Here is a 16,914-nt window from a genome sequence, read left to right as displayed (position 1 = left end):
GCTAATAATAGAAAGTTAAATTGCGCCATAATTGGAGCTTAGAAAAATGAAAGAGTTTCCTTTTTATTTCTTCAATTTAGAACAGTGATCCAATTGCGCCATAATGGGATCTTGATATGTTCCATTGGGGTCTTTAGTAATTAAAAAACAATAAATAGCAAATCCACTTGTTAAAAGAAATTACGTAAAAAGGGAAAAAAAGTAGAGGGGATTATTTTTTATTTTTAGATAGAAAAGTCCAAATTAAGTCCAAAAACTGACTATAAAACTCCCCCAACTCTCTCTCTATCAATTACTCACTACACACTCACACTGTCTACACTATTCCACTCCTCTCTTCTCTTCTCCTCTCCCCTTCCTTCTTTGTTTCTCTACAATGCTGAAATACTGCTCTGTTTTATAAATCGAACAGAGCAGTATTACACTATCAGTATAATTTAACCTATTTAATCGAGTCTTTTTTTTTTTTTTTGGAATTTAACAAATGGCGGAATCAACTTTTCAGGCGACTGCTTCTGATATTGCTGGGCAAATAGGGATGATGTGGGAAGTATTAAAGGCGCCATTGTTAGTGCCATTGTTGAGGGCAGCTGTGTACATTTGTTTAGTAATGGAGTTAATGCTTTTTATTGAGAGGCTTTATATGGGAATAGTAATTGTTATTGTTAAGCTTTTTATGAAAAAACCAGATAAAAGGTATAAATGGGAACCAATGGCTGATGATGATTTGGAAATTGGTAGTGCTGATTTTCCAAAAGTTCTTGTTCAAATCCCTATGTTTAATGAAAGAGAGGTGACTAATTTCATCATTATGTTTGTTTAATTTCTCGATTTGCTTAAAAATACGTAGAGATTTGTTTAATTTGTGTTTAGTTGTTTGTTGTTGAAATCCTTGTCACTTGTTTGGTATAGGTTTATAAGATCTCCATTGGAGCTGCGTGTAACCTTTCATGGCCGTCGGATCGACTCGTTATTCAGGTTCTTGATGATTCTACTGATCCTATCATTAAGGTAATTCAAACAGTCCCTTAAAATTGCATTGCCAATGTAATTATGTAAGCATCCTTTATTTATAATTTACATCATAATCATTGCGAAATTCAAACAACAAAGCACATGGTACTACAATTAACAGCGTACTTATTGATAAATATTTTTTAATCAGTCTTTTTAAGAAAATGCTTGGATTTCAAGTTTGGTACCTTGATCTTTGTAATGTAATCCTTATAATAAGATCTCGAGTTTTGACCTTTACTTAATTTTTACACCTATTCCTATATATTCCGACCCTCTAATTTCTTACAACTGTTAAATTTTGGCCCTTCTTTTAAGCATTTAATTTAGCTTTAATTGTGAATGTCGACCTTTTATGACACATTATTCACCTACCAAAACCGACATTATTTCCCTTAAATTTCTTATATGCAACTCAATAAATAACGACTATTATTGGTTTATTTTTCCTTAATTAAACATTTATTATTATGATAGGATATGGTTGAGACAGAATGTCTAAGGTGGGCAAGCAAAGGACTTAACATAACGTACCAAATAAGAGAATCCCGCGGTGGTTACAAAGCTGGAGCACTTAAAGAAGGATTAAAGCATAATTATGTCAAAGATTGCGAGTACGTCGTTATTTTCGACGCTGATTTCCGACCCGAACCCGATTTTCTCCGTCGATCCATCCCGTTTCTGGTACATAACCCGGAAATTGCCCTGGTTCAGGGTAGATGGCGATTTGGTAAGACTTGAATTTATCTTCTAATTACCGTTAATTGCATTTAAGTTGATTTCGACTAACTTGAAATTGAGATATTGATTGTTCATTAATTACATTTATTATGTGTTGCTATAGGAAAGTGTCGGTGGTCCTAGTGAACAGTGTCACTGTTACTAATTTAAGTAGTGCACGTTTAAGCATATGCATTTTAAGACGCTAAATTAAAAAGTGTAAATTATACTACTAAATACTCTATACTTCGTGGAAAGATTTGCTGCATATTTTCTGTGGGTCCATCAAAACTCCATAAGTCACGGGAATTGGGATGACGTTTATAGTTTACTTTCTCCATTGACGTTCCGTACATCACGGGCTTAGACCATAACAAATTCACCTACACAATTTTTATTTGTGTTGATAATGATCGAGGTCATAAAAAAAGGATTTAATTAGTTATAATGAAGGGGAGTCTTAGAGCAACGGTTAAATTGTCTTTGTGTGACCTATAGGTCATGGTTCGAGCCGTAGAATAAGTCAATAATATTTGTATTACCGCAGGATACTTTATACTTCAAGTTGCCTTTTTAGTTTACATGATGATTTTGAAGTTTCTTGTACCAAGTTAGGACCCCACGATTGATAATACTTTATATGCGCGTTCAGCCAAAATGAAGGTTTTTGCATTTAAGCAACTTAAATACGAAAATGAAAGAAGAAAATACTAGTTTAATGAAGCATCCTTGTCGGTGGCGACATCAACGGTGGAGTAATGACGTTATTATCCTGTCCGTTTGTTGAAGCCCCCGAGTTAACGGCGAGGAAATGCAAGATAACCGGGGTAGGTTTGTCATTTTGTTGAACAACGTGGACGAAGTCGGATTTTACTTACGTAACGGTCAACAGTGAGGTGAGATTGTAGGAGGGGTAGATTTGTCATTTAATGCGCCTCCACGTGCAATTATGCTCAGCTCAGACCCACAAGGGTCCACTTCGTGGATCCCACTGTGTCAGTTCCACGTGTCTCTTCATTTCCCTTACTCTACTGTTCTCACCGACACTTTGTTTGGTGCTTGTTGATTCTTTTGTAGTAAGATTTTACTTCCTTTTTTGTATGCATCTTAAAATATTTTTTGAGATGTATATATGTATAGTACGTGTCGAAAGTAACAAGTTCAATTGGACATGCAGAACTTATCTAATAAGTTGTAATTATTAGCGATTAAGTTGTAATTATAACTGCTCTGCAAATTATGTAACAAAGGGCTGTGCTTATTGTTTTTATTTTATGGTTATTACAGTGAATGCAAATGAGTGTCTATTGACAAGAATGCAAGAGATGTCACTAGATTACCATTTTACAGTGGAGCAAGAAGTGGGCTCATCTACTCATGCATTTTTCGGTTTCAATGGTGAGATGAAAAAGAATTACATATTACTTTATTGGTTTTTACAATTACTTTTGAGTTATTTCACAGTTGACGGTGCTATGCTACCTACTAAAATGTTAATATAAAAAGTTAGTTGGGTAATTAATTAAACTCATTTGCAGCTGTAGCAAGAATCAAGCTGATACCCACATGCTTCACTTCCATCTATAGTTAATATCTGACCTCTTTATTAATTGAAACTGTTCCCCTTTTCTTTTCTTTTTTCCTTTTTCTAAATGAAGCTAAGATTCAATGCATTTTGTTTTAATAAGAAAATCAATCAAGAGTTAAGAGTACCTGTATATGTCGAAATTTTTTAATAAGAATATTCTTCAATATCTTTAGATAACTTTATTCGAGCTAGCATTCAAGGTGTAGCCTATTGTCGATGAATTAAAATGAAAATTATCGAAGACCATGATTTAATACCAATATACGAGGTGATTTTTTTTCATCTGTCCACCTCTTGGCGGTGGAGTTATCTTAATATGACACATTATTGAGCGTAAAGTATCTTAATAGGACACATTATTGTAATGGATTTGTTCATGAAGCAAATGCGTAACCAGAAAAAATTCAACTTTTTATAGGAACTGGTGGGATATGGAGAATAGCAGCCATTAATGAAGCTGGTGGATGGAAGGACAGAACAACTGTTGAGGATATGGACCTTGCAGTTAGAGCTAGTCTTAAGGGCTGGAAGTTTGTTTACCTTGGTGACCTCCAGGTACTTGATAAAATTCCTCACTGGATCACAATTCTTGAAAACTTTCTAGTTAGAGGAAATAACTGCTAAAATTCCCTTTTATTTTCTTTGTACTTTAGGTGAAAAGTGAACTTCCCAGTACATTCAAAGCCTTCCGTTTTCAGCAACATCGTTGGTCTTGTGGCCCTGCCAATTTGTTCAGGAAAATGGTGATGGAGATTGTTAGGAACAAGGTCAGTTGTCTGTCTAATGATAGTATTGCATTTAATATGAAACAAAGGAACATGAACTAAGATAAGGACAATCTTGTCTTGTTGTTTTTGCAGAGAGTGAATGTTTGGAAGAAGTTTTATGTGATCTACAGCTTCTTTTTCGTCCGGAAGATCATAGCTCACATGGTTACATTTTTCTTCTTCTGTGTTGTTCTTCCATTGACACTTTTGGTTCCTGAAGTTGAAGTCCCACTATGGGGTGCCATTTACATCCCTTGTATCATCACCACTCTCAACTCTGTTGGAACTCCAAGGTCTACTACTATAACATCATGTCCTAACAAGTTGTCGCTTTTCTCCTTTAACTCTTTCACAATGTTCTAATATGCTTATGGGAGTTGCAGGTCAATTCATTTACTGTTTTATTGGATTCTCTTCGAGAACGTGATGGCTTTCCACCGAACCAAGGCTACATTCATTGGTTTGCTCGAGGCAAAGAGGGCCAACGAATGGGTTGTGACAGAGAAACTAGGTGATACTCTCAAGAACAAAGAGAAGTCGAAACCAGCCAAGAAAGCCCGAGGACCTCTATTTGGAGACAGGTGAGGAAACTCTGTTCCTTAATACCACTAAATGGTTGTAATATGTCATCTCGTCACAGCGGGGTTCTGATCTTATTATATGTTTACATTTTCGATAGCCCCCTTTAAATCTGCCTCTATCTTAACAGTCAATTTGTTATAATTTGTACAGGATTCTTCCACAAGAATTGGGATTTGCAGTGTTCCTTTTCTTCTGTGGTTTATATGATGTTCTTTATGGGAAGCGAGTGTACTTTATCTATGTGTTCCTGCAAGTCATTACCTTTACCATTGCTGGATTTGGCTACGTTGGCACTATAGTCCCCTCTTAGCGGCAGCAGCAGCAGCAGCTTTCCCACTACTGGCAAGAGTTTTATCGCCAGCAATTGTTTGTTTCATCTACACAGAAATATAATTTATATGAAGTACTTTCCCTGCAACCATTTGGATGGTAAATTCAAGAAAATGATCCATCTTTAGGCTCAGCACGCCGATAACTTAAAATGGATGAATTGTTGAAGAGGGCAATGAACGTTGAAGTAGAAAATGATTAGCCAATAGATAGATTATATATTTTACTTGTTAGAGTGCATTTTAGTTGTGTGACATTATATTTCTTTGGCTTGTAAGTCATTGTTTTGTTTGCTTATTGTATCTCTCACCTTTCTGGAGAGGAGAATAACCTCAAGATATGACAAAAAGGGCCAACTCTGTAATCAGATTTTTTTTGTCATTCTAGTCTCAAGACTCTTTCAATATATAGGAGTTTAGTGATTCAATGAATTTAACGTCTCAGTTATTTACTGTTTTTTCTATTTAGTAAGTCTTTTGTTGGAACTGAAGCAGTTTTTTATTTGTTGTGTGATAAGAAAGGTATATAAAGTGTTTGAGCTCTATTCCATCTTTTTGTCGCTATCCTTTAATTTCTGGTTTTCAGTTTATAGTACAGAGTCATCTACTTTAAATATTAACGTATGAAAGTGAAATGATTGAGGTAGAAGCAGAGTTTCTATATATGATAATAAAAATGTTTTTTGGTCATTTTCCAAGTTCCACCCAAATCTTAAAAATGTTTTTTGGTCATTTTCCAAGTTCCACCCAAATCTTTGGTGAGGGTTACTAGTATATTCATTTATTAAATTTCCTACTTTTGAGACCCTTGAATCATTGCTGATATCGTGGTGTAGTGGCAAATACGCAAGATACTTTCTTAAATTAAGCAACAAGAATTTAATTAAATTCAGCATTTTTACACCTTTCAAGCAAAGAGATCTGTTATAAAAATGCTTTTAATTGGTTATCTAATCAAAGGTTCATAATGGAGTGAACTTTTAACTTTAATGAGAAAGAGGAGAATGGCGCACCTTTCACCTTTCTTCTTTGTAACACCAAATATTACTCACAGAAATTGGGTACTCAGACATAGTATATTATTAGCAATTTGATAACTGATACTATTTGGTACCCAGTCACACTTTCATCTAGAAAATATAGCATTAGGTGTACGTTATCGTCTATTGGGCAAAATAACATGGACAAACAATAAGAAAGCTAGCAAAATGAAAATGTATGTCAAACTATACTACTACTCCACAAATTAAGAAGTAACGATAAATGCTGTCTTTACTTGAGACAAGGTTTGGTATCAGTTATGTTAAGTCACTTTCATGCCACCGAGACGACAAGGTCAGAAACAAAAGTAAAGAAATCAGAAGAAAAGAGTAAAGAGCTAAGAGCTTATTCATAAAAACTCTGGCTAATAGCACATGGCAAGAAAGTAATTGACTGGTCTTTTGGCACGCAGACTAAATTATTCCGAGATTATAATCTTTGGACTAATTTATTCAATTTGGGAGGTTGGATAATATAATCCCAATTTTGATAGGAGAAGGTGGAATATTCTATATTAAGATTGGGATTAAATTTATCCTGAGATAAATTTATACCATCAACCAAACATGGTATAAATTTAATTTCATACCTTTTCACACCTTATCCTGCGTACGACCCTCGGTATATATATATATAACTTGTTAATTCCCACAATAAGTGCCTAAATGGCCTGTCTCTACTTCAACGTGTCATTAGTAGGTCTTGTCTTCAATAATTGGACTTTGCCTCGGACACTTTTTCTTTCTCAGAATGGAAAAGAAAAGAATAAAAAATTAAAATAGATTGCTCCTACATTCAAGCAAATTAAATTTAGTTTAATCGTAAATTACGATTGAAATTTACAAGAAAATGAGCAGAGATTGCCCAAAAAAAAGAACTCACCCAAGCAATCAAAGTCACTACTGTTATTATTGGTGAAAGAACTCGGGAAAGAAAAAAAAAATTGTACCAAAGTAGCATACATAAGAGTAGCGGGATGATTGAGATTTCTCCATCCTACTTATAAAAAATTTCGATTTCAAGCATTTGGAATGAAGAATCTCTTAGTTAGGAGTTTCTACTTTAGCCCCCTTTAGTGATCCTACCCAAAACAGATTGTCAAAATAGCATGGGCTAAGTAGTTTTTAGACTCTTAATTTAAAAACAATCAATACTTACAAAATAACTAAAAATATCCATTATTTAATACGAGGGTAATTTTTTTTAAAAAAAATATAGCCTTAGCTGAAACATAAAATAAAAAAAATTCAGCATAATATGTTGGATTTTGGAACTTCCGCATATAAAATTCTAGCATATTATGTTGGAATTCTACCACATTATGAATTTCAACATATTATGTTGGAATTTCACATGTAAAATTTGACCTCCAACATATTATGCTAAAAAATTAGGATTTTAACTAAGGATATTTTTGTCTAAATTTTATTTTCACATAAAAAAGTGGTTAAATTTTAGTTAATTTTGAAACTATGTCTAATTTTTAATTAGTAATTACAAATTAGGGTAATTCTGAATTTCTCCAAAACGAATTAGTTGGACTTGTAAATTCCGAATTTAAAAAAAGAAAAGAATAAGAGACATTTTGATGGAAACGTAAAGTCAACAAAGAGAGAAAACCTTTTATGGAAGAGGTTTCTAGGTAAGATATCAAGGATGACTTCCTTGTGGGTTTAGGTTGAAAAGGTTAAAGTCACTTGTTGCACCAATATGTTTGTCTAAAGGAAGTAACTTGTTGCACCAAAAAAAAAAAGGAAGTTACTTGTTATACATGGACGCTCTACAACTTCTCCTCTAACGAACACAAAAATGATCTCACATGATTGGTCCAAACTGCAGAGTATTTCTTGCAAATAAGTACTATTCTTTCAGCATTAGTTGATATCCTTAGATGAAAAAAGGACGGGAAAGACTATTGTTAACGTTGGATGATATACTCGAGATTTGTCTTCTCTAGTAAATCACATCAATAACAACAACGACCGAGTAAAATCTCATAAGTGGGGTCTGGGGAGGGTAATGTGTAGGCATACCTTATCCCTATCCCAACTGAGTAGAGAGGTTATTTTCGATAGACCCTCGGCTCAAAAAGATGAAACGAAAAGAGACAATATATTAGTATCATCAACAGAAAATAATAGAAATAATGATAGTATCATAAGAATCAGAAACTAGATAAATAGCAATAACAACACCAGTAAATAAGGCCCGGCATAGTAAAAAAATGAGAGAATAGTGTGAACACAACATTAACCACTATCAGTCTAAGACAAAACCCTATCATACTAGTCTCACAATGGTACGAAGTAGAAAAATACTCAACTACCTCCTAACCTATAACCCTAATGTTGGACATCTGCACCTTTCTATCAAGGGTCATGTCCTCGAAAATCTGAAGTCATGTTATGTCCTGTCTGATCACCTCTCCCCAATACTTCTTAGGCCTCCCTTTACCGCTTTGCGTACCCGCCAAAATTAACTGCTCACACCTCCTTACCGGGGTATCTAGGCTCCTCCTTCATACGTGCCCGAACCATCTGAGTTGTTGACTAGAGTTAATTAACAAAGCTGATAAGTTAACTGTAATTAGCTATGTAACTATAGTTAGGAGTTAGTTAGTACAGTAATTATGAGATAGTTATACTGTAGCCGTATAAATATACTGTACACCCTGTAAAAACACACGCTTGTATCAATTTCATTCTTCTTCTAATACAGAGATTTGTTTCTCTTGAGTGTGGCCTTCATCTGCATGTCTTCTTCCTCAAGCTCGATCTCCAGATCTATGGGAGCTAACATGGTATCAGAGCCACTGGAGTGAATCGAAGACATCTCTCAAGCTAATCCTTTTTCTCGCTACCTCAATTTCACAACTATGTGGGAAATTGTCCAATTGTAGCGTGTAGCTGAAAGTCTAGGGTTTACTCATGAAGAAGCAGCTGAAAATGGCGATTGGAGAAGAAACAACTACTGATAACGTCAATAATGCAGCCGGCACAACTGTGTTTCCGTCAATTGACCACAATCATCCACTCTTCCTTCAACCAATCGACACTCCAGGTTGTAATCTGATCTCTCTTCAACTTACTGGTTCAGATAACTACGCGATATGGAATAAGTCTATGAGGATTGGTCTGTTAGGGAATAGTAAGCTAGGATTTATAGATGGTCATTTTCCTAAGTCTAAATTTGAACCTGAATTTCATGATCAGTGGGAGAAAGTGAATGTTGTAGTTCTCTCCTGGATAATGAATGCAGTAAAGCCAGGTTTACTTAGTAGTGTATGTAGGCATATAAATTTTATTAAAATTAAATCCATTAAATAATTTGAGTTATATTTTAAATTCGAGATATATTAGTCCAAATAAATATATGGGCTAATACAATTGAATTAATTATATAAGTCCAATATATATTAAATAAATAAGTCTTAATCCATTGGGCTAAAGTGATGAGCCCACTTTATTAAGCCCAAGATGTCATCTTCCTAAAGGCTCAGTTTGGTGCCACGTGTCAAATGACATGGAGGGACAAGTCAAACGGAAAAGCCAATAAGATCATGCCACATGTCAAAATGACAAGGCATGCCAAGTCACGCTAAAAGGCCAATGAAATTGCGCCACGTGTGCAAGTGACATGTTCTGGCCAATCAAATGCGGTCATGTCACACTTCAATTTGATTGGTCGGAAAGAGTTTGTTCTTATCATAACTCTTCCCTTCCATAACTATAAATAGGGGTCTTCATAACTCAGAAAGGACACCATAAGTTATAACAAGAAGCAAGAAGAGCTCGTGGATCAAACGCTGCAAATTCCTCCACAAGTTTCAAGCTTCAAGCAATCAAATTCAAGCTCAAGAATGAAGAACAAATCAAGTTCAAGCTCAAGAACGAAGAACAAATCAAGGTCAACTTCAAGCAATCAAGCTCAAGCTCAAGAACAAGATCATCGTTCGTGGCAACAAACATAGATTCAAGATCAAGCTCAAAGGCCCTTGAATTTATTTACTATTGAAAAGAAGAATTAGAGGAATCATAGAGATTGTAACACTCATATTATTTCAAATCAAATACTACGATTGTTGCGATATTTTCGATCTTGATTTTATTTTCTTGACGCAAATTTATTGTCTACAAATTCTGGCACGCCCGGTGGGACAATCTCTACCTCTCATATCAACTTTTCAATCACCAAAGTCCAAGAACATTGAAATGGCTTCAAAGAAAATCAACTCCGGTTCAACTTCCACCAAGGCTGCTAACTCCAGGTTCTATGCTGATGTGGAAAGCATCCTCGATATTACCTTTGGAAGCTTCGGACCAGTTACGAGGAGCAAAGAAATCTCTTTAGGACAATAAGCACCCCAAGTGTCGTCCGCGTCAACCCCTATTTTTGGATCTTCATCCTCAAAAGGAGCAAGATCTTCCACAAACACATCTGAAGGAGGAAGCGATGTTGCTGAAAAGATCAAGAAAACTCTTGTTCTGCTTGACCTCTCCGAATCCAAGCACTCTGTTGTGTAGGAGGATGATGATGCTTCAAGTGATGGATCCTCCATGCTTACACCATATAGCGTGAGTCGATCAAGGATCTATCTGTGTGAAAATCCATGCTACTCTCCGTTGTCCACGACAATCATGCAAGCCATGGTGACAAATACTTCCTCTGTGGAGGAGCAGTTGGCAAACTTGACGGAAACAATCGCTGGCTTGACAAAATGCATGCAAAATCAAGAGGCTAGAATCGACAAGCTAACAGACAGGGTGGGAATCTTGATGGAAGAAGTATCTACCCATGCAAACGGCAAGCTCCCAGAAGTTCTAGAGAGTGACTCTCCCCCAAGACAAGTAGCATCCACTAAGGCTATCCCTATCTCATCTGAAGGGATGATTCCAATCGATTAACTGAAGGAGTTCATTGAACGAACCATTAAAAACAAATATGAGGTTGCTGCCAAATCCTCCTTTACGTATGCAAACTTGTACACTGCAAGAGTCGATATGTTGAAGATGCCTGCTGACTATCAACCTCCAAAGTTTCAACAGTTTGATGGTAAAGGTAACCCAAAGCAACATGTGGCGCACTTCGTGGAGACGTGCAACAATGCTGGGACTTATGGAGATTACCTCATCAAGCAGTTTGTCCGCTCGCTAAAAGGAAATGCTTTTGACTGGTACACAGACCTCGAGGTTGGATCTATCGATAGCTGGGATTAACTAGAGCAAGAGTTCCTCAATCACTTTTATAGTACGAGACGTACTGTGAGTATGATAGAACTTACAAATACTCGTCAACGAAAGGGAAAACCAGTTATCGACTTCATCAATCGTTGGAGGAATGCAAGCCTCAACTGCAAAGAGAAACTTAGTGAAACTTCAGGCATAGAGATGTGCATCCAAGGCATGTATTAGGGATTGAGATACATCTTGCAAGGTATCAAGCCTGGCATATTTGAAGAACTTGCAACTCATGCCTATGACATGGAATTGAGCATGGCCTCCGCTGGAAATGAAAGACTGTCCATCTATAAACCTTGCAAAGGGAATGACAAGCAAGAAGTCAGGAAGTGGGGCAAGTTCGTACCCAAGTCTGAAAGCAAAGAAGCTATGAATGTCAACACGTCACGTGTGAAGTTCACGACGAAGGTGAGCAAGCAGCAGAGTATGAAATCCACTTATTTTCAAGATAATCCAAGTGGAAAGTTTATTCTAAAATAAATGCAAGAGAATGAGTACCCATTTTTGGACTCTGATGTGCCAGCCATTTTCGAAGAACTCCTCGAGTTAAATCTTATTGAGCTTCCGAAGATGAAGCGACCAAATGAAGCTGGGAAAACAAATGACCCAAATTACTGCAAATATCACCGACTTGTAAACCACCCTTTGGAGAAGTGCTTTGTCTTCAAGGACAAAGTCATGGACTTGGCTCGCAAAAAGAAGATCGTCCTTAAAGATGAGAAAGCAAGTGCAAACCAAGTTTCTATCACCTTTGGTTCATTCAGTCTGGATGAATTATGTGGTTTTAAAGAAAGTAAAGATGAAGAATTACTGGAGAGCGACAAAGCCAAAGTCAATCAACCTGATGATGATAAAGGTTGGATATTGGTGACTCGTCGTAGGCACCACAAAAGGAGCCCATGAAAAGAATCAATAGAACAACCAACAAGGAAAATGATGGTGAAAAGACCAAGGAGATGGAATCCAGTTAAATATTTGAAGAAAGCAAAAGTGGAGGTGCACCATCCTCAAAAGCCAAAACATCCAGTGATCTTGGAGGAGCTCTTACTAAGTTGGTTCAACACGAAGATTTCGCATGAGGGTATTGAGGCCTCTTGTTGCAATGCTGATAAAGGGGAAGAAAAGAGTGATGTCCTACCATTGGCACCATCTTTGTAAAAGCTCATCGAGTCCACTCCTCAAGAAGTTAATGCTTCTGAGGAAAAAGTCACGTTTACAAATGAAGATCTTCTAGTAGGTGATACTCTTCATAACTACCCGTTGTACCTGATTGGCTATATGCGTGATGAAAAGGTAAATCGAATTTTGGTTGATAGATGATCCTCAGTGAACATTTTACCAATTCGCTCTATGAAAGAACTTGGTATTCCCATGAACGAACTCTTAAAAAGTCGTGTGATGATCCAAGGATTCAACCAAGGGGGGCAAAGATCTATAGGCGCGATCAGGTTGGAAATCACCATTGAAGATATGCAATCAAGTTCATGGCTACATGTGATCAATGCAAAGACTTCATACAACGTCTTGCTTGGAAGGCCTTGGATACATGAGAACAAAGTGGTTCCGTCTACCTACCATCAATGTTTGAAATACTATGAGGGTGAAGTCGAGAGGAAGATAGTTGCTGATGATGAGCCAATTATCGAGGCCGAGCCACACTTCACTGATGTAAAGTTCTACTTGAAGAACCGCATTGTGAAGGAGATAAAAGTTAACGGTGGCATGAAAAGCAAGAATGACGAGCCGATAACTAAAAGAGCTGAGGTGACTATTGGTAAAGCCAAAGCTGTTACTAATGAGGTACACACCAACGTGAATAAATCTCATAAAGGGGGTATTGCATCTTATGGCAAGAACGTAAGTCGTGCGCTCCAATATGTCCCTAAAAGGAATAAAGATGAAGGTGAATCATCTAATCTCCAAGCTAACATACTAAAGGAGTTAACTCTTCCGGTCAAAAGAATTGAGGCACTAAAGTCATCCTCAATGCCGCTTGCAGGGTTTGTGGCCCAAAATTGTTTGCAGAATGTGGCACTCCCTACAAAGCGAATAGACAAAGGTTTTGATCCTAATTCTTACAGGCTATTACAAAAGCTGGATACAATCCTAATGAGCCATCAAAGTTAGGGAAACTACCATCAGAAGTTGCAATGAGACAACCACGTGACGGTTTGGGATACAAGCAACCGTCACCAGTGCACATCTCAATAAGAAGGGTGAGTAGCAATTACATCACTGTAGAACATGAATCTACCGCTTCTAACAGGCCTTCTGTCTTTGACCGACTTGGAAAATCAACTGTGAGAACTTCCGTATTTGATAGATTGGGTCCATTAAAGAAGGGGAACAAGTTCCAGAGAAATTTTCAAAGCATAAGAATACCCGATCCACCCAAAATCCAGAAGATCTCTAATGATTTCCAAAGTTTGGTTCCTTCAAGAATGAGGCGACAAACAAAGCTTGTGGCTTCATGTAAAGAAGTACTAAAGGTAAAACCATATAATGTGGTCTACACTAAGGAACGTGATGAAGATGAAGAAAGTGTAGGTTCTTCTTATCATATCACTATACAAGGCGAGAATGGTGTTTCGTCTTTGATGGAGGATGATGTAGAATTGGAGCATGTTTCACCGTGTTATCACATATCCTTCAATGATGGGGACCCTCAAGAAGATGAAGATGTGAAAGATGCTCCACCTGAACTTGAAGAAGGAGTTAAGACGACAATTGATGCCTTAAAAAAAGTCAACCTTGGTACCGATGAAGAGCCAAGACCCACCTACCTAAGTGCTTTACTAGAAGTTGATGAAGAGAGCACTTATATTGAGTTACTCAAGGAGTTCAGGGACGTCTTCACTTGGAGTTACAAAGAGATGCCTGGCTTGGATTCGAAAGTAGCAGTCTATCACCTTGTAGTAAAAAATGGTGCTCGCCCTGTTAAACAAGCTCAAAGGCATTTTAGGCCGGACTTGGTTCCCTTTATTGAAACAAAAGTTAATAAACTCATCAAAGCTGGATTTATTCGTGAAGTTAAATACCCAACATGGGTTTCAAGTATTGTCCCTGTAAGGAAGAAAATTGGCCAGATTCGAGTGTGCGTTGACTTTAGGGATCTTAACAATGCGTGTCCGAATGATGAGTTCCCACTTCCCATTCCAGAACTGATGATCGATGCTACTACTAGGTACGAGGCAATGTCATTTATGGAAGGTTTATCGGGATATAACCAAATACGCATGGCACCAAAAGATGAAGAGCTTACTGCATTCTATACCCTAAAGGGTATTTATTGCTACAAGGTAATGCCTTTTGGCTTGAAGAACACTGGTGCTACTTACCAAAGGGCTATGTAGAACATTTTCGACGATCTTCTCCACAAGAATGTCGAATGCTATGTTGACGACTTAGTGGTAAAATCAAGAGAGAATGGTGACCACTTAAAGGACTTGAGGATGGTATTTGAATTGCTCCGGAGGTACCAACTTAGGACGAATCCATTGAAATATGCCTTTGGAGTTACTTCTGGAAAGTTCCTTGGTTTCATTGTCCGACATCGAGGGATCGAAATTGATCAAGCCAAAGTGGATGCCATTTTGAAAATGCCTGAGCCTCGGGATATCCATGAATTGAAAAGTCTGCAAGGAAAGTTAGTGTACCTTAGGAGATTCATCTCAAACCTAGCTGGGAGGTGTCAACCATTTAGTTGCCTTATAAAGAAAGGTGTCCCTTTCAAATGGGACCAAGCGTGCAGTAATGCCTTTGAGAGCATTAAATCCTACTTGATGAAGCCTCCAGTTTTAGCAGCCCATATACCTGGAAAGACCATTGATACTATACATTGTGACAGAAGAAAGGTCTATTGGAGCACTGTTGGCCCAAGAAAATAGTGAGGGAAAAGTAAACTCTCTTTACTACTTGAGCAGGATGATGACACCAAACAAGCTGAATTATTCGCCAATTGAAAAGTTGTGTTTGGCGCTAGTCTTCTCAATTCAAAAGTTGAAGCACTACTTTCAAGCTCATGTTGTTCGTCTTGTTTCTAAGGCAAATCCCATCAAGTTCGTGATGTCAAAACCTGTTCTTAGTGATCGAATAGCGAGATAATACCTCTAATTTCAACAATTCGAGATTTTGTACATCCCTCAAAGGCTGTAAAAGGACAAGCATTGACAGACTTCTTGGCATATCATCCGATACCTAATGACTGGGAGCTAACTGACGAACTACCTGATGAGGATGCAATGGTCGTTGAAGTTCAACCTCCATGGAAGATGTACTTTGATGGTGCTGCACATCATGGAGGAACTGGTGCTGGCATAGTATTTTTCACTTCCCAAGGTGAAGTCTTGCCCTACTCCTTCACCTTGACTGACACAACTCTGTTCCAACAATGTTGCTGAGTGTTGATACCCAATTTTCCCTATATATTTTAAATATGCATAAATGCCTTCAAATATATATATATATATATATATATATATATATATATATATATATATATATATATATATATATATATATATATATATATATATATATATGCATATATAAGCATGCACAAGGTTTTATAATTTTTCCATAATTTTTAGGGTTTAAATTGATTTATTTCCTCCCCTTTTATTCATAAAATCCCCAATAATTATTTTCAAAATTATTGTTTTGATAATTTATTTATTTAATTTCTATACTTATGTCAAAATATGTCTAATGTAAGTTTTATGCATTTTTACAATCACATTAGTATTTTTTTAAAGATAAATTGCATATAATTGCAATGTTAGCCCATTTTAAGGTATAATTATATTTTATATGCATAAAATTGGTCCCTATATTTTTAAAATGATATTTATGTATTTAGAATCATTTTTGTACCTTAAATTATTTTTTAGAAGTTACCTATTATTTTTATAAATTAAAATAGGGAAAAACTAGCTATTGAAATAATAGCCAAATTTGGCTTTCAGTTGTAGCCCAAATCGGACCCAATCTCCAACCCAATTTCCTATTAAATAACATGACCCAGACCCTACAAAACCCTACCCAAACCCGGAACCCACCTACCCAATTGAATCCTGACCGTTGATCTCCTAGATCAATGGTCCAAACAAGCCCCTTCCTTTTTTAACTCTAATCAACCCCCCCAACCCTAATCACTTTTCCAATCTGCCGCCTTCAGATGCTCTCATCTCCCTATTCTCTCTCAACCTAACCCTAATCACTTTTCAACTGGCGCCTCCTTCTCCGGTCATCTCCGGTGACTACCTCTCAACCCCAAGCCTGCAATGGTCACTCCACCGCCTTGATCATCATCTCTAAAGCCTTCAAGGATCCTGGGCCATGACGATTTGGATCTAGGGTTTCTGTTTCTGTTACTCATGGGTTCTCCAGTGTGATTTTGGGCAAAAACACACCTTATTTGTCACGATCGGTGAAGTTTACGACAAGTTCATTTGTTCTATTTGGATTTCCCTTTGAAACCCTAACTCTTGTTTGAATCCTTTAGATCTTTGTTATTTTTAACGCTTTAAGTCTGTTTCTTCTTATGATTTGTACTATTCTCGAACTTCTTCTGCAATATCCTCAACTTTAAACCATTTTTACTTTCTTTAAAATTAGGGTTTTCTCGGAGTTCTTTC

At 36.8% G+C, this 16,914-nt stretch overlaps 1 protein-coding gene across 1 annotated transcript; it reads left to right on the top strand.

Moving 5' to 3' along the window:
* Positions 1–286: 286 nt before the first annotated feature.
* On the top strand, positions 287–5,432 carry LOC107792376 (glucomannan 4-beta-mannosyltransferase 2). The gene is made up of 9 exons (XM_016614587.2): positions 287–793; positions 913–1,011; positions 1,492–1,744; positions 3,022–3,132; positions 3,741–3,877; positions 3,976–4,089; positions 4,183–4,382; positions 4,473–4,670; positions 4,822–5,432. Exons 1-9 carry the CDS (start codon positions 485–487, stop codon positions 4,979–4,981), a joined length of 1,581 nt encoding a protein of 526 aa, XP_016470073.1. The 5' UTR covers positions 287–484; the 3' UTR covers positions 4,982–5,432.
* The last annotated feature ends 11,482 nt before the right edge of the window (positions 5,433–16,914 follow it).

This window comes from Nicotiana tabacum, chromosome 18 (assembly GCF_000715075.1).
Source record: "Nicotiana tabacum cultivar K326 chromosome 18, ASM71507v2, whole genome shotgun sequence".
NCBI lineage: Eukaryota > Viridiplantae > Streptophyta > Magnoliopsida > Solanales > Solanaceae > Nicotiana > Nicotiana tabacum.
This window is presented reverse-complemented; position numbering and strand designations above follow the sequence as displayed.

Coding starts and splice junctions, on each gene's coding strand:
- LOC107792376 (XM_016614587.2), top strand. CDS start 485: ATGGCGGAATCAACTTTTCAGGCGACTGCTTCTGATATTGCTGGGCAA. Junction 794..912: donor CTATGTTTAATGAAAGAGAG/GTGACTAATTTC, acceptor TGTTTGGTATAG/GTTTATAAGATCTCCATTGG. Junction 3,133..3,740: donor TGCATTTTTCGGTTTCAATG/GTGAGATGAAAA, acceptor AACTTTTTATAG/GAACTGGTGGGATATGGAGA.